The sequence below is a fragment of the Physella acuta genome, unplaced genomic scaffold (assembly GCF_028476545.2).
Source record: "Physella acuta isolate Inbredline_101_S28 unplaced genomic scaffold, ASM2847654v3 ptg000079l, whole genome shotgun sequence".
Lineage (NCBI taxonomy): Eukaryota > Metazoa > Mollusca > Gastropoda > Physidae > Physella > Physella acuta.
In genome coordinates, this window is record NW_026731599.1 from 1,147,785 (window position 1) to 1,174,548 (window position 26,764).

At 42.1% G+C, this 26,764-nt stretch overlaps 1 protein-coding gene across 1 annotated transcript in view; it reads left to right on the forward strand.

The window, feature by feature from the left end:
- Window positions 1–26,764, forward strand: part of LOC131954707 (kinase non-catalytic C-lobe domain-containing protein 1) — a 47,297-nt gene that overhangs the window by 15,291 nt on the left and 5,242 nt on the right. The window contains exons 10-21 of the mRNA XM_059318461.1: window positions 1,730–1,874; window positions 3,923–5,354; window positions 7,056–7,185; window positions 7,328–7,419; window positions 10,651–10,764; window positions 13,656–13,744; window positions 16,534–16,644; window positions 17,069–17,210; window positions 18,322–18,474; window positions 21,542–21,565; window positions 25,395–25,583; window positions 26,359–26,462. Coding sequence (XP_059174444.1) covers window positions 1,730–1,874; window positions 3,923–5,354; window positions 7,056–7,185; window positions 7,328–7,419; window positions 10,651–10,764; window positions 13,656–13,744; window positions 16,534–16,644; window positions 17,069–17,210; window positions 18,322–18,474; window positions 21,542–21,565; window positions 25,395–25,583; window positions 26,359–26,462 — 2,725 coding nt within the window. The remainder of the gene's footprint in view (window positions 1–1,729; window positions 1,875–3,922; window positions 5,355–7,055; window positions 7,186–7,327; window positions 7,420–10,650; window positions 10,765–13,655; window positions 13,745–16,533; window positions 16,645–17,068; window positions 17,211–18,321; window positions 18,475–21,541; window positions 21,566–25,394; window positions 25,584–26,358; window positions 26,463–26,764) is intronic.

Sequence of the window (26,764 nt, forward strand, 5' to 3'; positions counted from 1 at the left end):
GTTGGTCCTTCTGTGTGTGATCTAGTGCTGCTAATTAAACCATCGGATAAGTTGGTCCGTCTGTGTGTGATCTAGTGCTGCTAATTAAACCATCGGATAAGTTGGTCCGTCTGTGTGTGATCTAGTGCTGCTAATTAAACCATCGGATAAGTTGGTCCGTCTGTGTGTGATCTAGTGCTGCTAATTAAACCATCGGATAAGTTGGTCCTTCTGTGTGTGATCTAGTGCTGCTAATTAAACCATCGGATAAGTTGGTCCGTCTGTGTGAAACGCAATACTAACAAGCTATTAAAATAGATCAAAGCATTTTCAATAATATAAAGAAAAGCGTGGGTCGCTGAATTCTTTTACTAGAATTTTAGAAGCAACCAACGCTTTATTTTAGCCATTTAAATAGCCATTCATCATTATAAAGAAAATTATTTAATTTCTTCTTTAAAATACATAAATCTATCTATCTATATACTACTAAAACTCAAGTTTGTTTGAATATTCATTTGTTTTATTTTTTTTGTTTGTCTGATTTGGTACTGTAAGGAAACTGCTCTATATGGGGGGCTGTAAAATAGTATGTAGGTAGAAAACAATTTTTGATTGCAGACAGACTGTTAATCACACATTTATTTAAAGACGTTAATTAATAATTTATTGATTTATTCATAGGTAGATTAACCACATTAATTTTAAAGTTTTAGAACAATGGCTTTAGTAATAGTAAAAAGATGTTATTTTACAACAATGTTTTCAATTATTTTTTCTAAGGCCTATATGTGAATGATAAGGTTGACTATCAGGACCTAGCGGGGCACAGGGTAGGTGAAGTAGAGTTCACCTGTTTCTATGTTCTCAGCATATGAAGGGATAGTGTGGTCAGCGCCATGCTCGGCCTGAATCGTTTTTTTTTTTAATACAAACATGTCTGAGACTTGGCGGGGCACTGGGCAGGTGAAGTAGAGTCTAGTAGAGTTTTTAAAATATAAAAAACGTCTTTTTGAATGTGGGGTCTGGTTATTTTGGGATGATAAGTGCTGGCAGACGTGATGTCATTTATGGATGACCCCCCGAAACCCACAGTTATCTAACTAGATAACGGGTAGTCTAGTAATTAATTATATAGACACTTGTTATTTTAAAACGTTTTCACAAGCTTCAACTTGCTTCCTCTGTCTGTCTTTCTATTGCGCTTTTGTCGTCATAGATTAAAAAGGGCTAGCGAAACTTCGAGCACTTCTAATGAACCGATTCGTTTCAAAGATTACACGTGGGCCAAGTCTTGAAGACAAGGCAATCTTAAATAAAATTTGATTTAATTGGATAACTAATTATTTTTTAATGAATTATCTAAAGTAATAATGCACTAAAATGAGAAAATAAATTATTTAAATTAAATAGATAAATATATCATAATGAACTGTTATTCAAATAACTAAAAAGAAAAGTGTGGGTTGTTATATTCTGTATTAAATACCATTACTTGAATTTATGAATAACTGTTATATTTGGACACAAAACTAAGTTTAGGGGAGCTCACGGTCTTTCATTTAAATAATCGGGGCGTTTTGCTATAAGTTTGAGCCTTAGTGGATGCAATTGTCTGTTTACGTGATCAGGTTCTATTGTGTGTTGTGTTCATGTATTCCGTTAAAGTTAAAAATTGTTTTCTTGTGGATCATGTACATGTTGCAAAGTGTATTAATTTTAATTGTTGGTTATGTCCATTTCATGACAGCCCAGTACATCTTGACCTTGTCTGGCCTGACCTTGGAGACCTTTTGTAGCGCCGTGACAGAAAAATATTTCCACTTGGTGTGGCCCTACACCACGCTCAGACAACTGTACACGGCCTCAGGAGGTCAGACGTCACGTGATACCCGGTAAGTTGCAGGCCTCAGGCCTCGAGACTAAGTTCTTGTTCAGATCTGCAAACGTTTTCCATAGTTAAGAACGTATGTCAACAAAAGGCCTATTAAATGTTAGATATTTTAGAAATGATCCATGAAGAAGCTTTACAAGCTTTATTTCAACTTGCCTCCACTGTCTGTTGTGCTTATTTCAACTTGCCTCCACTGTCTGTTGTGCTTATTTCAACTTGCCTCCACTGTCTGTTGTGCTTAATGCTCCGTCCGACATGGTCCAAACGGACGAGCGAAATTTCGACCTCTTCTACCCTGCCGATTTCTTTCAAACTTGGCACGTAGATCAAGACCGGATAATAATGCAATGTGACTTAAAATTTTACTTAGTTGAATGCTCAATTAATTTTTAAAGATATAATAGATGTTTTTAATTCTCGGTACTAATTTTATCGTTTCTATTATACGAACATTAGTTGCGTTCATTTTAAAGTATTTTTACAAGCTTTAATTTAACTCACTTTCTCTGTCTGTCGTCAGTCGTCAGTCTATTGTCAGTCTAGATCGGAACGCCCGAACGAAATTACGGGCACTTCTAACTAACAGATACGGTTCACAGTTGGCACGTGGGTCAAGACATGAAGACAATACAACACGACATTAAATTTTACTTAATTGGTTGCCTAATTAATATATTAATGAATTAATTAAAATTTTGACCAAATTAGTAGGCAGTCTTACCCAACTATTCCACACTATTATCAACGCGCCATCACGTTCATTAGGTGCGCAATGATTTTTAGTCATGCAACTCTATTGTAAATAAAATAAACCGGGAGTGATCTCCCCTAAACTTTCTTGAATATTCTTATATAACCTGGAATATAGACATGATTTTTAATTACTTAAACTTTTAAAAATAGAATAGAATCTCATAGAAAAACGAATTGCGCACCAAGCGAACGCCAAAAGAAAATGTGCATAATAGTGCGCAATATTATTAGTACTTTATAAATTTACATGCGTTTTTTTTGAGAAATCGGAAATAGCGTAAATTAGTACTTCCGGTCAACGGAAATTACTCAAAATTTGAAAGAAGGTAGAGAATTAGATCTTTTACTTACATGTGAAATTTCATTTATCTATCTGAAATAGTACTCAAGTTATAGGCTTTTGAAAAATTCAAAGTAGAAAAAGTACCACCTCCGGTTCTCGGAAATCGCTCAAAAGTTGATACGGATCAACGATTTTGATAAAATACTTATATATGAAATTTCATCAACCTAGCTGATTTGTTTGTTGCTGATTTCTGTATGTTTTGTTTTCACATCCGGGCAAGTGGCGTTCGGGCATTTGTCGCATTCGGGCAAGTGTTCATTCGGGATATCGGCCTTCGGGCAAAATGCATTCTGGCAAGCGTCTTTCGGGAAAACGTCCGGCTCCCCTCCCCACCAACCTAGATACCCACCTCCCTACCAACCTAGACACTCACCTCCCCACCAACCTAGACACTCACCTCCCTACCAACCTAGACACTCACCTCCCTACCAACCTAGACACCCACCTCCCTACCAACCTAGACACCCACCTCCCCACCAACCTAGACACCCACCTCCCCACCAACCTAGACACCCACCTCCCTACCAACCTAGACACTCACCTCCCTACCAACCTAGATACCCACCTCCCTACCAACCTAGACACCCACCACCCCACCAACCTGACACTCACCTCCCTAACAACCTAGACACCCACCTCCCTACCAACCTAGACACTCACCACCCCACCAACCTGACACTCACCTCCCTAACAACCTAGACACCCACCTCCCCACCAACCTAGACACTCACCACCCCACCAACCTGACACCCACCTCCCTAACAACCTAGACACCCACCTCCCCACCAACCTGACACTCACCTCCCTACCAACCTAGACACCCACCTCCCTACCAACCTAGACACTCACCTCCCTACCAACCTAGACACTCACCTCCCTACCAACCTAAACACCAGCCTCCCCACTTTTTCTCACCTTGATCCGCCTAATTTTGTTTTTTACATTTCCAGGTTTTCCTCCACGTCACCAGCTGGGGGCGCGGCACACAAGCACGCGGACAAGGGCCAACATCCAAACGGTTTTAAGGGAGCCAGATCAAAGAAAACATTCACACCACTCAAAACTCATGTACGGAACCACACAGCCAATCAAATTCTTCCAGCTCAATTTCCATTGGCCAATCACGTCTATCATTCAGATTCATCTTCCGAGGGCAGAGTCAGTGTGACAGAGTCGTCCAGCAGAGTCAGTGTGACAGAGTCAGCAAATAGAGTCAGTGTGGCAGAGTCGGCAAGTAGAGTCAGTGTGAATTCAAACAAATCACCCAACATTGAGGTGATGAGTGAAGCCAGACGGCGTCACACAGGTCATCCCTCGCGTCACTCTAACCACACCCTCAAGGTGGCGCCACTGAGGTCCAGCCCAGGTGTGGACCAGGCCCACACTGACCACAGACACGCCCCCTCTAGTACTGTGCTGCAGGAAGGCGATCTGGGTCAAGCTCAGCATTTGGCCCATTTACAGAACGTGCCTTCAACCGCAGGTGGTGCTAGCCACAGCACAGCTACTGGTGCTAGCCACAGCACAGCTACTGGTGCTAGCCACAGCACAGCTACTGGTGCTAGCCACAGCACAGCTACTGGTGCTAGCCACAGCACAGCTACTGGTGCTAGCCACAGCACAGCTACTGGTGCTAGCCACAGCACAGCTACTGGTGCTAGCCACAGCACAACTACTGGTGCTAGCCACAGCACAGCTACTGATGCTAGCCACAGCACAGCTACTGGTGCTAGCCACAGCACAGCTACTGGTGCTAGCCACAGCACAGCTACTGGTGCTAGCCATAACATGACTGAACTGAAATCAAGTACACACCCAATCACTCAGTCGAACTCGAAAAGTTATGAAAATAAAATTGATGAAAGAAAAATTGAAGAAAGAAAAATTGATGGTGAAGAAGAAATTGATTTGTCGACAGAAATGAGGCGGCTGGCCGCCAGCAAACCCGAGCTTTTCAAGGAGATGCCGCCTGCCCAGGTCAGGCCCCCGGCTCACAGGGCCACAAGGCCGCCTAGCCAGGTCAACGGACGCAGAACTAGCACCGAGAGACAGGAATCTCAAGACCTTCAGACGCACTTCATTCCTGGAGATTCGCACGGCAAAGCTAGGTCAACCATGAGACCAAGTTCAAGGCTGTTTCCAGCACCCGAGCAGCCAACGCGAACATTTTCTGCTGTGTATCCAGGTGTCAAGGTCGTCGACCTGACCAATCAAACGACTGCCAGGTCCAGGCCTGCAAGCAGACGGGGATCAGAGGGCAACATTCTGGACGATGTGAACATGTCCCTACTGGGCTACAGGAGACGGGGGGACGTGGTCTACCATTCAGCCATGATCCAGCTCAGCCTGACCTCAGAGGTTGATCACTTTATTCACTCGATAGTAAGTTGACGTCATCATTTCATTCATTCTATAGTCTAGTTTGTGTGTAAATATTGGCTTGAGAGTCCTTAGAGGCATAACTGGACTGTAGAATGACCAAAGGCCTAAAAATTGTACAGTAATGTGGCTACTATGGTGTGGTTGGAACTGGTCACAACATACATTAGGAAAATATTTTGGTGAAGTTTCTATACTAAAGCAAAATTTAAAAAAAAAAAAAAAACTTTATAGCAACAAGCTTTTAAATGCACTGAAAATAAGAAAATAAAACTAATTTAATTTTTTTCATAAAAGCTTTTGTCCCTAAAATATATTTTTAAAATCTCATTAGTAACAAAAGAAACCGAATTATATTTTACAAGCTTTTATTTAACTCACTTCCTCTGTCTGTCGTCAGTCGTCAGTCTGTCTAGATCGAAACGCCCGAGCGAAATTGCAGGCACTTCTAACTGACAGATACGGTTCGTAATTGGTACGCGGGTCAAAACGTGAAGACAATGCATCATGACATTCAATTTGACTTAATTGGTCGCCTGATTAATTTTTTTATGAATTAATTAAAAATTTGACCAAATCAGTAGGCAGTCCTATCCAACTACTCCACACGCGTCATCACGTTCAATAGCGCGTCATCACGTTCAATAGGTGCGCAATGGTTTTTAGTCATGCAACTCTATTGTAAATAAAACATTTAAAGTACTAAAAAAATTCATAAAAAACGTTTTAATAACAAGCTTTTATGTACTAATGCACTAAAAAGTAGAAAATAAATTTTACACTACTATTTAAATAACTATAAGAAGAGCGTGGATCTCTACCTAAATATTAGTAAAGGTATCCAATAAATACTAAAGTGAACCACGCTTTTCCTTATAGTTATTTTAATTGTAGTGTATGATTTATTTACTTTTTCGTGCATTACTACATAAAAGCTTGTTATTAAAACGTTGTTTCTTATTTTTAGTGCATTTAAAAGTTTGTTGCTATAAAGATTTTTATATTTGTTCAAGTTTCTATTTTTTTTTTAGTGATTCCTAATTTATGAAGTCAGCACAACTAAAAATACTTGCTGTAAAACACCAGCACTAGCTCGCGGTATCTACATGACGATTATCTGCCCCGTGAAAAGCAGCCGTACTTGGCCACAATTTACAGACAACAGCAAGCTGATAAAGCGAAGGATAGTTCTTAATCTTACTACCTCCCGTTAGTTTCTTATCATTTAAAAAACTATATTAGCTACCTCTTATTTTTCTCCCGGCTCTACGATTGTAAACATTCTCGTGAACCACAGCTCACCAGACCGGTCGGATGATAGCGCCTAGCTAGTTATCTCCCCTTCTGTTTCTGAATAGAGTAATCTATTGAGTGATCGCTAACATTTAATCCTGTTATGTCCACTAAGTTTCAAAACTGTTTTATTAATTGCATAACCTAACCCCTCACACAAAAGCCTTCACATACAGACATAACCCAACCCCTCACACACACATAACCCAACCTCTTGCACATACACATAACCCAGACCCTCAAACACACATAACCCAGCCCCTTACATACACACTTAAACCAACCCCTCAAACAGACATACCCCAACCCCTCACACATATACCCCAGCCCCCATACACAGACATACATACACACAGACATACAAACCATCAGCTCAAGTGCTACATGCTATACCCTGCCGTTGTATTGCAGGACGAAGAAAACCAGGCAAGTATAGAACGTCGACTCGCTAGCATCAGTCAGGAAGTTTTAGTGCTCAAACGTCAAAGGAAGAAAACTCAAAAATTTTACTCAAAACTGTCATCCAGCAAACTATCTAAAGGTGGGTACAGTCTGAATGTTGGGTCGCTACACAAGGTGGGTACAGTCTGAATGTTGGGTCACTATAGTCACATTGTCACGTGAGCTATTTATAAACATCTACTCGTTGTTGACCTCTAACCTAAAGTTTGACCTTTTCCCAGGCGATGAAAATGTCCAGGAGCAGATGTTGAAAGACATGCAAGAGAACACCAAAAAGCTGACATTCCTCCACCTGTGCCAGACTCACCTCAAGGTACGTCACGAGAACCCCAGCGGTAAACTCACGTTAGTCTGACCCAGCTAGCTCACGGTATTGATGAACTCAAGAAATATTTCTCTAGCTCACAGTATTGATGAACTCAAGAAATATTTCTCTAGCTCACGGTATTGATGAACTCAAGAAATATTTCTCTAGCTCACAGTATTGATGAACTCAAGAAATATTTCTCTAGCTCACGGTATTGATGAACTCAAGAAATATTTCTCTAGCTCACGGTATGAACTCAAGAAATATTTCTCTAGCTCACGGTATTGATGAACTCAAGAAATATTTCTCTAGCTCACGGTATTGATGAACTCAAGAAATATTTCTCTAGCTCACGGTATGAACTCAAGAAATATTTCTCTAGCTCACGGTATTGATGAACTCAAGAAATATTTCTCTAGCTCACGGTATGAACTCAAGAAATATTTCTCTAGCTCACGGTATTGATGAACTTAAGAAATATTTCTCTAGCTCACGGTATTGATGAACTCAAGAAATATTTCTCTAGCTCACAGTATTGATGAACTCAAGAAATATTTCTCTAGCTCACGGTATTGATGAACTCAAGAAATATTTCTCTAGCTCACGGTATTGATGAACTCAAGAAATATTTCTCTAGCTCACGGTATTGATGAACTCAAGAAATATTTCTGTAGCTCACGGTATTGATGAACTCAAGAAATATTTCTCTAGCTCACGGTATTGATGAACTCAAGAAATATTTCTCTAGCTCACGGTATGAATTCAAGAAATATTTCTCTAGCTCACGGTATTGATGAACTCAAGAAATATTTTTCTAGCTCCCAGTATTGATGAACTTAAGAAATATTTCTCTAGCTCCCAGTATTGATGAACTTAAGAAATATTTCTCTAGCTCCCAGTATTGATGAACTTAAGAAATATTTCTCTAGCTCACGGTATTGATGAACTCAAGAAATATTTCTCTAGCTCACGGTATTGATGAACTCAAGAAATATTTCTCTAGCTCACGGTATGAACTCAAGAAATATTTCTCTAGCTCACGGTATTGATGAACTTAAGAAATATTTCTCTAGCTCACGGTATTGATGAACTCAAGAAATATTTCTCTAGCTCACGGTATTGATGAACTCAAGAAATATTTCTCTAGCTGACGGTATGAACTCAAGAAATATTTCTCTAGCTCACGGTATGAACTCAAGAAATATTTCTCTAGCTCACGGTATGAACTCAAGAAATATTTCTCTAGCTCACGGTATTGATGAACTCAAGAAATATTTCTCTAGCTCACGGTATTGATGAACTTAAGAAATATTTCTCTAGCTCACGGTATTGATGAACTCAAGAAATATTTCTCTAGCTCACGGTGTTGATGAACTTAAGAAATATTTCTCTAGCTCACGGTATAGATGAACTTAAGAAATATTTCTCTAGCTCACGGTATTGATGAACTCAAGAAATATTTCTCTAGCTCACGGTATTGATGAACTCAAGAAATATTTCTCTAGCTCACGGTATGAACTCAAGAAATATTTCTCTAGCTCACGGTATTGATGAACTCAAGAATGATTTCTCTAGCTCACGGTATTGATGAACTCAAGAAATATTTCTCTAGCTCACGGTATTGATGAACTCAAGAAATATTTCTCTAGCTGACGGTATGAACTCAAGAAATATTTCTTTAGCTCACGGTATGAACTCAAGAAATATTTCTCTAGCTGACGGTATGAACTCAAGAAATATTTCTCTAGCTCACAGTATTGATGAACTCAAGAAATATTTCTCTAGCTCACGGTATTGATGAACTCAAGAAATATTTCTCTAGCTCACGGTATTGATGAACTTAAGAAATATTTCTCTAGCTCACGGTATGAACTCAAGAAATATTTCTCTAGCTCACGGTATTGATGAACTCAAGAAATATTTCTCTAGCACACGGTATGAATTCAAGAAATATTTCTCTAGCTCACGGTATTGATGAACTCAAGAAATATTTTTCTAGCTCCCAGTATTGATGAACTTAAGAAATATTTCTCTAGCTCCCAGTATTGATGAACTTAAGAAATATTTCTCTAGCTCCCAGTATTGATGAACTTAAGAAATATTTCTCTAGCTCACGGTATTGATGAACTCAAGAAATATTTCTCTAGCTCACGGTATTGATGAACTCAAGAAATATTTCTCTAGCTCACGGTATGAACTCAAGAAATATTTCTCTAGCTCACGGTATTGATGAACTCAAGAAATATTTCTCTAGCTCACGGTATTGATGAACTCAAGAAATATTTCTCTAGCTCACGGTATTGATGAACTCAAGAAATATTTCTCTAGCTGACGATATGAACTCAAGAAATATTTCTCTAGCTCACGGTATGAACTCAAGAAATATTTCTCTAGCTCACGGTATGAACTCAAGAAATATTTCTCTAGCTCACGGTATTGATGAACTTAAGAAATATTTCTCTAGCTCACGGTATTGATGAACTCAAGAAATATTTCTCTAGCTCACGGTATTGATGAACTTAAGAAATATTTCTCTAGCTCACGGTATTGATGAACTTAAGAAATATTTCTCTAGCTCACGGTATTGATGAACTCAAGAAATATTTCTCTAGCTCACGGTATTGATGAACTCAAGAAATATTTCTCTAGCTCACGGTATTGATGAACTTAAGAAATATTTCTCTAGCTCACGGTATTGATGAACTCAAGAAATATTTCTCTAGCTCACGGTATTGATGAACTCAAGAAATATTTCTCTAGCTCACGGTATTGATGAACTTAAGAAATATTTCTCTAGCTCACGGTATTGATGAACTTAAGAAATATTTCTCTAGCTCATGGTATGAACTCAAGAAATATTTCTCTAGCTCATGGTATGAACTCAAGAAATATTTCTCTAGCTCACAGTATTGATGAACTTAAGAAATATTTCTCTAGCTCACGGTATTGATGAACTCAAGAAATATTTCTCTAGCTCACGGTATTGATGAACTTAAGAAATATTTCTCTAGCTCACGGTATTGATGAACTTAAGAAATATTTCTCTAGCTCACGGTATGAACTCAAGAAATATTTCTCTAGCTCACGGTATTGATGAACTCAAGAAATATTTCTCTAGCTCACGGTATTGATGAACTGAAGAAATATTTCTCTAGCTCACGGTATGAACTCAAGAAATATTTCTCTAGCTCCCAGTATTGATGAACTCATGAAATATTTCTCTACTGTTTGACACAGATGCTGCTGGCTGAACTGTCTGGCCTTGAGACCTGTTTCCTGTACTCACTGAGTGCTACAGAGGGCGGCGGCGCCCTGAGCCTGGAGCCACACCCAGACAACCCATACCTACAGGTGAGATGACTTGGTGATGTCAGTGAGATGACTTGGTGATGTCAGTGAGATGACTTGGTGATGTCAGTGAGATGACTTAGTGATGTCAGTGAGATGACTTGGTGATGTCAGTGAGATGACTTAGTGATGTCAGTCTGTGAGATGACTTGGTGATGTCAGTGAGATGACTTAGTGATGTCAGTCTGTGAGATGACTTGGTGATGTCAGTGAGATGACTTGGTGATGTCAGTGAGATGACTTGGTGATGTCAGTGAGATGACTTGGTGATGTCAGTGAGATGACTTGGTGATGTCAGTGAGATGACTTGGTGATGTCAGTGTGTGAGATGACTTAGTGATGTCAGTCTGTGAGATGACTTGGTGATGTCAGTGAGATGACTTGGAGATGTCAGTGAGATGACTTGGTGATGTCAGTGAGATGACTTGGTGATGTCAGTGAGATGACTTGGTGATGTCAGTGAGATGACTTGGTGATGTCAGTGTGTCTGATGACTTGGTGATGTCAGTGAGATGACTTGGTGATGTCAGTGTGTGAGATGACTTACTGATGTCAGTCTGTGAGATGACTTGGTGATGTCAGTGAGATGACTTGGTGATGTCAGTGAGATGACTTGGTGATGTCAGTGAGATGACTTGGTGATGTCAGTGAGATGACTTGGTGATGTCAGTGAGATGACTTGGTGATGTCAGTGAGATGACTTGGTGATGTCAGTGAGATGACTTGGTGATGTCAGTGAGATAACTTGTTGATGTCAGTGTGTGAGATGACTTAGTGATGTCAGTCTGTGAGATGACTTGGTGATGTCAGTGAGATGACTTGGTGATGTCAGTGTGTGAGATGACTTAGTGATGTCAGTCTGTGAGATGACTTGGTGATGTCAGTGAGATGACTTGGTGATGTCAGTGTGTGAGATGACTTGGTGATGTCAGTGTGTGAGATGACTTGGTGATGTCAGTGTGTGAGATGACTTGGTGATGTCAGGTTGGGAGATGACTGGATAATGTTAGTTTGTGAGATGACTTGGTGATGTCAGTGTGTGAGATGACTTGGTGATGTCAGTGTGTGAGATGACTTGGTGATGTCAGTGTACTAGATGACTTGTTGATGTCAGTGTGTGAGATGACTTAGTGATGTCAGTCTGTGAGATGACTTGGTGATGTCAGTGAGATGACTTGGTGATGTCAGTGTGTGAGATGACTTAGTGATGTCAGTCTGTGAGATGACTTGGTGATGTCAGTGAGATGACTGGATAATGTTAGTTTGTGAGATGACTTGGTGATGTCAGTGTACTAGATGACTTGGTGATGTCAGTTTGTGAGATGACTTGGTGATGTCAGTGTGTGAGATGACTTGGTGATGTCAGTGTGTGAGATGACTTGTTGATGTCAGTGTGTGAGATGACTTAGTGATGTCAGTCTGTGAGATGACTTGGTGATGTCAGTGAGATGACTTGGTGATGTCAGTGTGTGAGATGACTTAGTGATGTCAGTCTGTGAGATGACTTGGTGATGTCAGTGAGATGACTGGATAATGTTAGTTTGTGAGATGACTTGGTGATGTCAGTGTACTAGATGACTTGGTGATGTCAGTTTGTGAGATGACTTGGTGATGTCAGTGTGTGAGATGACTTGGTGATGTCAGTGTGTGAGATGACTTGTTGATGTCAGTGAGATGACTTGGTGATGTCAGTGAGATGACTTGGTGATGTCAGTGAGATGACTTGGTGATGTCAGTGAGATGACTTGGTGATGTCAGTGAGATGATATGGTGATGTCAGTGAGATGACTTGGTGATGTCAGTGTGTAAGATGACTTGGTGATGTCAGTGAGATGACTTGGTGATGTCAGTGTGTGAGATGACTTGGTGATGTCACAGAGATGACTTGGTGATATCAGTGTGTGAGATGACTTGGTGATGTCAGTGTGTGAGATGACTTGGTGATGTCAGTGAGATGACTTGGTGATGTCAGTGTGTCTGATGACTTGGTGATGTCAGTGTGTGAGATGACTTGGTGATGTCAGTGAGATGACTTGGTGATGTCAGTGTGTCTGATGACTTGGTGATGTCAGTGTGTGAGATGACTTGGTGATGTCAGGTTGGGAGATGACTGGATAATGTTAGTTTGTGAGATGACTTGGTGATGTCAGTGTGTGAGATGACTTGGTGATGTCAGTGTGTGAGATGACTTGGTGATGTCAGGTTGGGAGATGACTGGATAATGTTAGTTTGTGAGATGACTTGGTGATGTCAGTGTGTGAGATGACTTGGTGATGTCAGTGAGATGACTTGGTGATGTCAGTGTGTGAGATGACTTGGTGATGTCAGTGTGTGAGATGACTTGGTGATGTCAGTGAGATGACTTGGTGATGTCAGTGAGATGACTTGGTGATGTCAGTGTGTGAGATGACTTGGTGATGTCAGTGTGTGAGATGACTTGGTGATGTCAGTGTGTAAGATGACTTGGTGATGTCAGTGAGTTGACTTGGTGATGTCAGTGAGATGACTTGGTGATGTCAGTGAGATGACTTGGTGATGTCAGTGAGATGACTTGGTGATGTCAGTGTGTGAGATGACTTGATGATGTCAGTGAGATGACTTGGTGATGTCAGTGAGATGACTTGGTGATGTCAGTGTGTCTGATGACTTGGTGATGTCAGTGTGTCTGATGACTTGGTGATGTCAGTGAGATGACTTGGTGATGTCAGTGAGATGACTTGGTGATGTCAGTGTGTGAGATGACTTGGTGATGTCAGTATGTGAGATGACTTAGTGAAATGACTTGGTGAGATGACTTGGTGATGTCAGGTTGGGAGATGACTGGATAATGTTAGTTTGTGAGATGACTTAGTGAAATGACTTGGTGAGATGACTAATGCCCCATCTCTCCCCAGTTCCGTACCATCAGCAGTCCAGAATCAGGCAGAATGTCGGTGCTACAAGCGGGGACACCGCGAGGGCTAATGGCGTATCTCTTCACGTCGTCAGTACAACTTGTTCTCACAAGCCACACACCACACACCACACCTCACGCCGCACACCACACGACACAAACCACACCACACACCACACACCGCACGCCGCACGACTCAATACAGACGTAATACGTTAACACCTTGCTATACAAACTGACCAGTCCACAAACTGACCAGTCCACTAGTACACAAACTGACCAGTCCACTAGTACACAAACTGACCAGTCCACTAGTACACAAACTGACCAGTCCACTAGTACACAAACTGACCAGTCCACTAGTACACAAACTGACCAGTCCACTAGTACACAAACTGACCAGTCCACTAGTACACAAACTGACCAGTCCACTAGTACACAAACTGACCAGTCCACTAGTACACAAACTGACCAGTCCACTAGTACACAAACTGACCAGTCCACTAGTACACAAACTGACCAGTCCACTAGTACACAAACTGACCAGTCCACTAGTACACAAACTGACCAGTCCACTAGTACACAAACTGATCAGTCCACTAGTACACAAACTGACCAGTCCACTAGTACACAAACTGACCAGTCCACTAGTACACAAACTGACCAGTCCACTAGTACACAAACTGACCAGTCCACTAGTACACAAACTGACCAGTCCACTAGTACACAAACTGACCAGTCCACTAGTACACAAACTGACCAGTCCACTAGTACACAAACTGACCAGTCCACTAGTACACTAACTGACCAGTCCACTAGTACACAAACTGACCAGTCCACTAGTACACAAACTGACCAGTCCACTAGTACACAAACTGACCAGTCCACTAGTACACAAACTGACCAGTCCACTAGTACACAAACTGACCAGTCCACTAGTACACAAACTGACCAGTCCACTAGTACACAAACTGACCAGTCCACTAGTACACAAACTGACCAGTCCACTAGTACACAAACTGACCAGTCCACTAGTACACAAACTGACCAGTCCACTAGTACACAAACTGACCAGTCCACTAGTACACAAACTGACCAGTCCACTAGTACACAAACTGACCAGTCCACTAGTACACAAACTGACCAGTCCACTAGTACACAAACTGACCAGTCCACTAGTACACAAACTGACCAGTCCACTAGTACACAAACTGACCAGTCCACTAGTACACTAACTGACCAGTCCACTAGTACACAAACTGACCAGTCCACTAGTACACAAACTGACCAGTCCACTAGTACACAAACTGACCAGTCCACTAGTACACAAACTGACCAGTCCACTAGTACACAAACTGACCAGTCCACTAGTACACAAACTGACCAGTCCACTAGTACACAAACTGACCAGTCCACTAGTACACAAACTGACCAGTCCACTAGTACACAAACTGACCAGTCCACTAGTACACAAACTGACCAGTCCACTAGTACACAAACTGACCAGTCCACTAGTACACAAACTGACCAGTCCACTAGTACACAAACTGACCAGTCCACTAGTACATAAACTGACCAGTCCACTAGTACACAAACTGATCAGTCCACTAGTACACAAACTGACCAGTCCACTAGTACACAAACTGATCAGTCCACTAGTACACAAACTGACCAGTCCACTAGTACACAAACTGACCAGTCCACTAGTACACAAACTGACCAGTCCACTAGTACACAAACTGACCAGTCCACTAGTACACAAACTGACCAGTCCACTAGTACATAAACTGACCAGTCCACTAGTACACAAACTGATCAGTCCACTAGTACACAAACTGACCAGTCCACTAGTACACAAACTGATCAGTCCACTAGTACACAAACTGACCAGTCCACTAGTACACAAACTGACCAGTCCACTAGTACACAAACTGACCAGTCCACTAGTACATAAACTGACCAGTCCACTAGTACACAAACTGATCAGTCCACTAGTACACAAACTGACCAGTCCACTAGTACACAAACTGACCAGTCCACTAGTACACAAACTGACCAGTCCACAAACTGACCAGTCCACTAGTACACAAACTGACCAGTCCACTAGTACACAAACTGACCAGTCCACTAGTACACAAACTGACCAGTCCACTAGTACACAAACTGACCAGTCCACTAGTACATAAACTGACCAGTCCACTAGTACACAAACTGATCAGTCCACTAGTACACAAACTGACCAGTCCACTAGTACACAAACTGACCAGTCCACTAGTACACAAACTGACCAGTCCACTAGTACACAAACTGACCAGTCCACAAACTGACCAGTCCACTAGTACACAAACTGACCAGTCCACTAGTACACAAACTGACCAGTCCACTAGTACACAAACTGACCAGTCCACTAGTACACAAACTGACCAGTCCACTAGTACACAAACTGACCAGTCCACTAGTACACAAACTGACCAGTCCACTAGTACACAAACTGACCAGTCCACTAGTACACAAACTGACCAGTCCACTAGTACACAAACTGACCAGTCCACTAGTACACAAACTGACCAGTCCACTAGTACACAAACTGACCAGTCCACTAGTACACAAACTGACCAGTCCACTAGTACACAAACTGACCAGTCCACTAGTACACAAACTGACCAGTCCACTAGTACACAAACTGACCAGTCCACTAGTACACAAACTGACCAGTCCACTAGTACACAAACTGACCAGTCCACTAGTACACAAACTGACCAGTCCACTAGTACACTAACTGACCAGTCCACTAGTACACAAACTGACCAGTCCACTAGTACACTAACTGACCAGTCCACTAGTACACTAACTGACCAGTCCACTTATTTCTGCACCAGGTCAGCACTGAGTAACGGTTTTATCCACCAGTTCCTGATGTGCTACAGATATATTTTAACCGCTGATCAGCTGCTTCAGTTTATCCTGGAGAAATATTACTCCACTCTAAGGTGACAAATCATCTCAGCAAGTTTCCTTCAATCACAAGCTTTCATTTTTCTTGCTTCCTCGCGCTTCCGCATGGCTCGAACGGGCGAGCGAAAATAAAAAATTAATTGTTCTCTAAATAAATAATAATGAACCATTAAAAAAGAAAAGTGTAGGTAACTATATTATGTATTGAGTAGCTTTAAGCCTTCTCTAATATGACAGTGACCTAATGTGACTGTAACCTAATGTGACAGTGACCTAATGTGACAGTGACCTAATGTGACTGTGACCTAATGTGACAGTGACCTAATGTGACTGTGACCTAATGTGACAGTGACCTAATGTGACTGTGACCTAATGTGACTGTGACCTAATGTGAATGTGACCTATGTGCATGTGTTCTGTGACAATGACCTAATGTGACCAAATGTCACCATCCTGCAGCCAGCCAAAAGACGCCAACATCCAGCGAGTAAGACGGAGGTCTCTGGACCTGCTGACCTTTTGGCTGGAGGGCTATTTCTCCGTGGACTTCAAGGCCAACCCCAAGCTCATCAAGCAATTGGCAGATTTTGTTCAGCAGCAGGTTAGTATATCCATGCGCAGGTTGGTGCATACAGGCGCAGGTTGGTGCATACAGGCGCAGGTTGGTGCATACAGGCGCAGGTTGGTGCATACACATACAGGCGCAGGTTGGTGCATACACATACAGGCGCAGGTTGGTACATACACATACAGGCGCAGGTTAGTACATCCATGCGCAGGTTGGTGCATACAGGCGCAGGTTGGTACATACAGGCGCAGGTTGGTACATACAGGCGCAGGCTGGTACATACAGGCGCAGGTTGGTACATACAGGCGCAGGCTGGTACATACAGGCGCAGGTTGGTACATACAGGCGCAGGTTGGTGCATACAGGCGCAGGTTGGTGCATACAGGCGCAGGTTGTTATATACAGGCGCAGGTTGGTGCATACAGGCGCAGGTTGGTGCATACAGGCGCAGGTTGTTATATACAGGCGCAGGTTGGTGCATACAGGCGCAGGTTGGTGCATACAGGCGCAGGTTGTTATATACAGGCGCAGGTTGGTGCATACAGGCGCAGGTTGGTACATACAGGCGCAGGTTGGTGCATACAGGCGCAGGCTGGTACATACAGGCGCAGGTTGTTATATACAGGCGCAGGTTGGTGCATACAGGCGCAGGTTGGTACATACAGGCGCAGGTTGGTACATACAGGCGCAGGTTGGTGCATACAGGCGCAGGTTGGTGCATACAGGCGCAGGCTGGTACATACAGGCGCAGGTTGGTGCATACACATACAGGCGCAGGTTGGTGCATACACATACAGGCGCAGGTTGGTGCATACACATACAGGCGCAGGCTGGTACATACACATACAGGCGCAGGTTGGTACATACAGGCGCAGGTTGGTGCATACAGGCGCAGGTTGGTGCATACACATACAGGCGCAGGCTGGTACATACACATACAGGCGCAGGTTAGTGCATACAGGCGCAGGTTGGTACATACACATACAGGCGCAGGTTGGTACATATAATAGAATTTTTGGAGAATCTTTTTTAAATTATAAAACAAGTTAAAGATGTTTGACTTTACTACCATCAAAGATGTTTGACTTTACTTCATCAAAGATGTTTGACTTTACTATCATGTTTGATGTTTCCATGAGCGCAGGTAGATGAGAAGGCCGAAGGGGCAGACAACCTGCAGAGTTTGATGGCCGCCTGCACCAGGGGCGACAACTGTGAGCTGATGCTCATGACGGAGATGGACGAGGACCAGGAGGAGGAGCACGTTTATTTCCTGCACCTAACCACACCTAAGAGGGTAACACATCAGTCCACACCTCACCACACCTCACCACACCTCACCACACCTAAGAGGGTAACACATCAGTCCACACCTCACCACACCTCACCACACCTCACCACACCTAAGAGGGTAAAACATCAGTCCACACCTCACCACACCTCACCACACCTAAGAGGGTAACTCATCAGTCCACACCTCACCACACCTCACCACACCTAAGAGGGTAACTCATCAGTCCACACCTCACCACACCTAAGAGGGTAACTCATCAGTCCACACCTCACCACACCTCACCACACCTAAGAGGGTAAAACATCAGTCCACACCTCACCACACCTCACCACACCTAAGAGGGTAACTCATCAGTCCACACCTCACCACACCTCACCACACCTAAGAGGGTAACTCATCAGTCCACACCTCACCACACCTAAGAGGGTAACTCATCAGTCCACACCTCACCACACCTCACCACACCTAAGAGGGTAAAACATCAGCCCACACCACACCTCACCACACCACACCTCACCACACCTCGCCACACATAAGAGGGTACACATCAGCCCACACCGTACCACATTTTGCCACACCACACCTCGCCACACCACACCTCGCCACACCACACCTCGCCACACCACACCTCGCCACACATAAGAGGGTAACACATCAGCCCACACCACACCACACCTCGCCACACCACACCTCGCCACACCACACCTCGCCACACATAAGAGGGTAACACATCAGCCCACACCACACCACACCACACCACACCTCGCCACACCACACCTCGCCACACATAAGAGGGTAACACATCACACCTCACGACATCACATTATACCTCGACACATCTTAAAACGTAACATATCAGACCACACCACACCTCTCCACACCTAAGAGGGTAACACACCTCACCACACCTAAGAGGGTACCACATCAGTCAACACCACACCACACCTCACCACACCTAAGACGGTACCACATCAAACCACACCACACCTCGCCACACCACACCACACCTCAACACACCTAAGAGAGTAACACATCAATCCACACCTCGACACACCACACCACACCTCGCCACACCACACCTCGCCACACCATACCACACCTCGACACACCACACCACACCTCGCCACACCACACCACACCTCGCCACACCACACCACACCTCACCACACCTAAGAGAGTAACACATCAATCCACACCTCGACACACCACACCACACCTCGCCACACCACACCTCGCCACACCATACCACACCTCGACACACCACACCACACCTCGCCACACCACACCACACCTCGACACACCACACCACACCTCGACACACCACACCTCGACACACCACACCACACCACACCTCCGCATACCACACCATACCTCGCCACACCACACCATACCACACCTCACCACACCTTAGAGGGTAACCCATCAGCCCACACCTCACCACGCCACACCACACCTCGCCACTCCTCACCACACCTCACCACACTCAAGAGGGTAACACATCAGTCCACACTACACCACACCTCACCACACCTAAGACGGTACCACATCAAACCACACCACACCTCGCGACACCACACCTCACCTAAGAGGGTACACATCAGTCCGCACCTCTCCACACAAAACCACGCCTATAAAATAATTAGTTTTAAACAAACCTAGAAAATAATTATCTTTAAACAAACCAACAAAATAATTAGTTCTAATCAAACCTACAAAATAAATAGCTCTAAACAAACATAGATAGAAAATTCAGTAAAAACGTTTTAATAACAAGCTTTTTATGTAATAATGCACTAAAAAGTAGAAAATAAATTATACTCTACTATTTAAATAACTATAGAGCAAAGCGCGGGTCACTTTAGTACCTATTGGATACTTTTACTAATATTTAGGAAGAGACCCACGTTTTTCTTTATAGTTATTTAAATAGTAGTGTATAATTTTTTTCTACTTTTTAGTGCATTATTACATAAAAGCTTGTTACTAAAACCTTTTTTCTGAATTTTTTCAGTACTTTAAATTTTCTAAATTTATAATAGAGTTGCATGACTAAAAACCATTGCGCACCTAATGAACGTGATGACGCGTGTATAATAGTGCGGACTAGTTGGATGAGACAGCCTACTAATTTGGACAAATTCTTAATTATATTATTCATAAAAATTAATTAGACATCCAATGAATTTAAATTTAATGTCATGTTGCATTGTCTTCGTGTCTTGACCCACATGACAACTTTGGACCGTTTCTGTCAGTTAGAAGTGCCCGAATTTTTGGTCAGGCGTTTCGATCTAGACAGACTGACGACAGACAGAGGAAGCAAGTTAAATAAAAGCTGTTGAAAATTAGCTCTAAACAAACCTACAAAATAATTAGCTCTAAACAAAGCTACAAAGATTAGTTTTAATCAAGGCAAAAAATAGGCCCAATGGTGTGGGGGTGTCTGCCCATCTACCTCTAGGGACTGTAAATTATCGGTTGACAGCGCAACCTTGGCTAGACGCCAGTAGCGATGGCCTAACATATTGACTCTACTTCATCTACGGTTCTTTACGTCTGTATGATGAACTTTGACCACAAGCATACATTGGTCGGGTTGAATGAACTTTGACCACAAGCATACATTGGTCGGGTTGAATGAACTTTGACCACAAGCATACATTGGTCGGGTTGAATGAACTTTGACCACAAGCATACATTGGTCGGGTTGAATGAACTTTGACCACAAGCATACATTGGTCGGGTTGAATGAACTTTGACCACAAGCATACATTGGTCGGGTTGAATGAACTTTGGTCACTAGACAGTCTAACAGTGACCGTTGACCTCTGGGTATGGCCATTAGACAAAGACTAACAATGGCCATTAGACAAAGACTAATGGCCATGAGACAAAGACTAACAATGGCCATGAGACAAAGACTAACAATGGCCATGAGACAAAGACTAACAATTGCCATTAGGCAAAGAGTAATGGCCATTAGACAAAGACTAATAATGACAATGAGACAAAGACTGACAATCTAAAAACTAACACTATCATGGAGCCATTTTTTTCACCATTTTTCTAGTCTAACAACCAGTGGCAACTAGAGGTAACTTCTGTTGTTTTCTTGTTTTTATGTGTTGTCTACTAACACCTTGCAGCTCACTGTTTGTTGTTCTCACACCCTCACACTTTCTCACTCTCACACCCTCTCACTCTCACACCCTCACACTCTCACACCCTCACATTCTCATACCCACACATTTTCTCACTCTCACACCCTCACACTTTCTCATTCTCACACCCTCGCACTCTCACACCCTTACACTCTCACATCCTCACATCTTCACACCCCCACACACTCACACCATCAGACATACCCTTACACCATCACACCCTCACACCCCCACACACTCACACCCCCACACCCCACATCCTCACCCTCACACCCCCACACCATCACACACACACTCACACCATCACACACATCCTCACACCATCACACCCTCAGACCCCCACATCCTCACACCCTCACACCCTACATTCATACCCTCACACCCCCACACACTCACACCATCATACACACCCTCACACCCCCACATCTTCACACCCCCACACACTCACACCATCATACACACCCTCACACACCCACATCTTCACACCCCCACACACTCACACCATCACACACCCTCACACCCTCACACTCTCAGACCCCCACACCCTCACACCCCCACACACTCACACTCTAACCTCCAGCTTTAACCTTCTCGTGTTCACTGCTTTAAGTCAATGAGTGCCCAATGCTGTGTGTTTAAGTCTTATTATTTATTTCGCTTATTGTTCCAAAAGTTGCCAAGAAATGTTAGAAATTCCTCCGATAATTTTTTTTCTATGTTGTTTAAGAGTAGTCTGTAGTAGCTGGGGGGGGGGGGGAGGGGGGGGGGCAATGTTCGTAAATAAGTTTGTCAAAAATTCAATAAAAGAACTAAATAAAATGTTAAACTTTAATAAGTTTGTAAAAAAGTCTATTATTGGACATCTCATTTACGATCTAGTGAAAATACATTTTGTAACCAGATACTTTGATACTGTTACATTTTGTAACCAGATACTTTGATACTGTTACATTTTGTAACCAGATACTTTGATACTGTTACATTTTGTAACCAGATACTTTGATACTGTTACATTTTGTAACCAGATATTTTGATACTGTTACATTTTGTAACCAGATACTTTGATACTGTTACATTTTGTAAACAGATACTTTGATACTGTTACATTTTGTAAACAGATACTTTGATACTGTTACATTTTGTAACCAGATACTTTGATACTGTTACATTTTGTAACCAGATACTTTGATACTGTTACATTTTGTAACCAGATACTTTGATACTGTTACATTTTGTAAACAGATACTTTGATACTGTTACATTTTGTAACCAGATACTTTGATACTGTTACATTTTGTAAACAGATACTTTGCTACTGTTACATTTTGTAACCAGATACTTTGCTACTGTTACATTTTGTAACCAGATACTTTGATACTGTTACATTTTGTAACCAGATACTTTGCTACTGTTACATTTTGTAAACAGATACTTTGCTACTGTAAGCTTTTAATCAGCTCCCAGCCGTCTGTGTGTGGGTATGATGCAAATCTCGTCACTCAACTCCGACACTCTTTTATCCCAGTGAATTCTACGGTAGTACTGGTGTCCACCTCTTTTATCCCAGTGAATTCTACGGTCCTACTGGTGTCCACCTCTGAAGAAAGGATGGAATTTAAAATTAGGACTAACATTTGTTTCGAAAACTAAAAGATGACCTTACTGTTTTAATCCCTTTTAATTGATGATTGCTAAAAAGTAGAGATTAAAATAAAAAAAAATTTAAAACTTTATAACAATAAGCATTTAAATAAACTAAACTGTATTGATTGTACTTTTGAAATCTCTAACATGCTGTAGCCAAACATGCTTTTACTAAACTATGCAAGTCTATTTTCAGTGCAATTAAAAAGTATTATTATATGAATTGTTAAATATGTTTTTTATCTCAATTTCAATTTAGAAATGCACAAATTAAGTATTAACAGAGGCGTAGCAAGGAGCTGGGGTGGGGCATTCACCCCGGGCGCCAACCCAAAGGGGCGCCGAAAGGAGTAGAAAAAAATAAAAACTCATTTTATGCTGATGTGTTAAATTATACGCAAATTATGTCACCAAAGCAAAAAAACTAGTGGCTGCTAAAAGCGCCACCTACCTAATCAAGCACATTTAATAAAACCATTTAGGCTTCTAACTTACAGAGACCGTAACATGCTAGGAAGCGGGACCCTTCGTGTTTTACTTGTTTAGCTTTTAAGATTAAAGTAAAAAAAAAATTATTAAATAGAATATTGTGATTTATTTGACAGAAATTAATGTTATATGTTACAGATTATAGTATTCTATTAATAGAGTGTGAGGGGTCATCCATTAATGACGTCCACAAAAATTTGGAATTTTAGACCCACCCTCCTCTGTCCACATGCCTCCTTTTTCGACGAACTTTCCCCCCCCCCCCCCCCCAATGGTGGACGTTCACACTCAACCATGCTGCCAAATTACTAATTCATTGACATGTAGTGTGTGCCTTGCTATAAATGAATAATGTAATATAGGAATTTGAAAATTTCGGTAACATCTCTCACCACGCCTAAAGATTAAAAGTAGAGGCCGGAAAGTGTTGAAAAAAATAAATATATTTTAAACTACTTAGTATAAATTAAGATGATAAGCGTTTGCTTTATTTTAATGTTTTTTTTTTGCCACACCGAAAAAAAATGCAAGGTATTACATTTTATTAATATTTATTTTTGACACAAAATAATGATGTAGGCCTACTATTTGGTTGTACTATCTATCAAGGCTTAGGTCTAGATCTAACTGTAATTTAAACTTATTCTTCAATTCTCTTAAATGTTTAAAGAAAAACTTGAAATACCATGAACTATCGTAGAAAATTGCCGACTGTCTTCCCCCCCTCTCGCTTGTAAAAAAATTTGTCACTTTTTAACTTAGGCGGGCTGTATACTGTTACGTTTCTGATACATTTATTCACCCGTTGAGCTGGTGACTTTCAACACGAGAAGTGCTGATTTCATTGATACATTTTAAATGCACAATTTTTTTAAATGCACGTATTTTGATGTTAAATTCAGCATGTGGACGTCCACCTTGTCCCCCCACCCAGTCCACAAAAGTCGATTTTGTTTGGACGCCCTGTGGACGCCATAAATGGATGACCCTAACGTTTTATCTGACTTCAACAGATTTTTTTTTATGTTTTATTATTTCAATTCAGTCATGAAATGTATCAATGCTATCAGTCATGAAATGTATCAATACTATCAGTCATGAAATGTATTAATGCTATCAGTCATGAAATGTATCAATACTATTTATCACCAAAACAAATGTTTTCTGGCTGACGTAGTTGAATGTAGCATATTAGCATCACACTTGCCTTCACACTGAGTAGGTGGGTCAGTAGCTTCACTAAAGCAATGAGTTGTGTCTGCTTCTGTTTGCAACTAAATTAAACTTTGATTTAACCTCAGTAACCATTTTTTTATTTTTTTTTACCAGCTTACATTATCAACATCCCACCCAGTAAGACATTTTTCTAACAAATGAAACACACGATCTCAGGAACCTTCAACTCCCAGCATTATCTTTTATTTTCCAGTGGGACAGTTTTAGATCCCTGCTCAAAAATTTTATCCTTTTATTTTCCAGTGGGACAGTTTTAGATCCCTGCTCAAAAGTTTTATCCTTTTATTTTCCAGTGGGACAGTTTTAGATCCCTGCTCAAAAATTTTATCCTTTTATTTTCCAGTGGGACAGTTTTAGATCCCTGCTCAAAAATGTTATCCTTTTATTTTCCAGTGGGACAGTTTTAGATCCCTGCTCAAAAATTCTAAGACCGAGAAGATGAACTTTGGAGTCATTTCTAGAAGAACCAACTCTGTGCCCAAACTGAGTGGGGGTCAGAGTGGGGGTCAGAGTGGGGGTCATTTCTCCCTGAGTGACTGTCCACCTCACAACCTTGCTGAGCAGCTATGTCTCATAGAGCAGGTACAACATCGTGGTGTCCGTCTGTTGAGGTGTGTGATGTGGTGTCTGTCTGTTGAGAGGTGTGTGGTGTGGTGTCTGTCTGTTGAGAGGTGTGTGGTGTGGTGTCTGTCTGTTGAGAGGTGTGTGGTGTGGTGTGGTGTTGTGCAGTGTGGTGTACATCTATTGAGAGGTGTGTGGTGTGGTGTCTGTTGAGGGGTGTTGTGTGGTGTCTGTCTGTTGAGAGGTGTGTGGTGTGGTGTGGTGTTGTGCAGTGTGGTGTACGTCTGTTGAGAGGTGTGTGGTGTGGTGTCTGTCTGTTGAGAGGTGTGTGGTGTGGTGTCCGTCTGTTGAGAGGTGTGTGGTGTCGTGTCTGTCTGTTGAGAGGTGTGTGGTGTGGTGTCTATTGAGGGGTGTTGTGTGGTGTCTGTCTGTTGAGATGTGTGTGGTGTGGTGTCCGTCTGTTGAGAGGTGTGTGGTGTGGTGTCTGTCTGTTGAGAGGTGTGTGGTGTGGTGTCTGATGAGGGGTGTTGTGTGGTGTGGTGTTGTGCAGTGTGGTGTACATCTATTGAGAGGTGTGTGGTGTGGTGTCTGTTGAGGGGTGTTGTGTGGTGTGGTGTTGTGCAGTGTGGTGTACATCTATTGAGAGGTGTGTAGTGTCTGTCTGTTGAGAGGTGTGTGGTGTGGTGTCTGTCTGTTGAGAGGTGTGTGGTGTGGTGTGGTGTTGTGCACTGTGGTGTACATCTATTGAGAGGCTTGGGCAGTGAACTAACAGAAAAGTTCACGTTTACCTCCTCAGGATTTGTTCAGAAAATGTCACCCAGTTCATTTTTTGAACTCACAGTTCCATGGGGTGGGTGTGGCGCTTTCTATGCCAGGGCTACGAACTCCATCTATGACCAGGTGAGTTGATGGTCATTTGATCATATGATGGTCAGGTGACCAGGTGAGTTGATGGTCATTTGACCAGGTGAGTTGATGGTCAGTTGATCAAATGATGGTCAGGTGACCAGGTGAGTTGATGGTCATTTGATCATGTGACCTACTTAGGTCTTATTTTTTAAGTTTGACTTTTATTGCTCAACCATGAGTGACCTGTGGTGCAACCACCGGTACTTTTCCATAGTTCCAAGAAAGACATATACCCAGTACTTTTCCATCACGAGTGGTGGTGCAATACTTTTATACTTTCGATTGGTTGATTC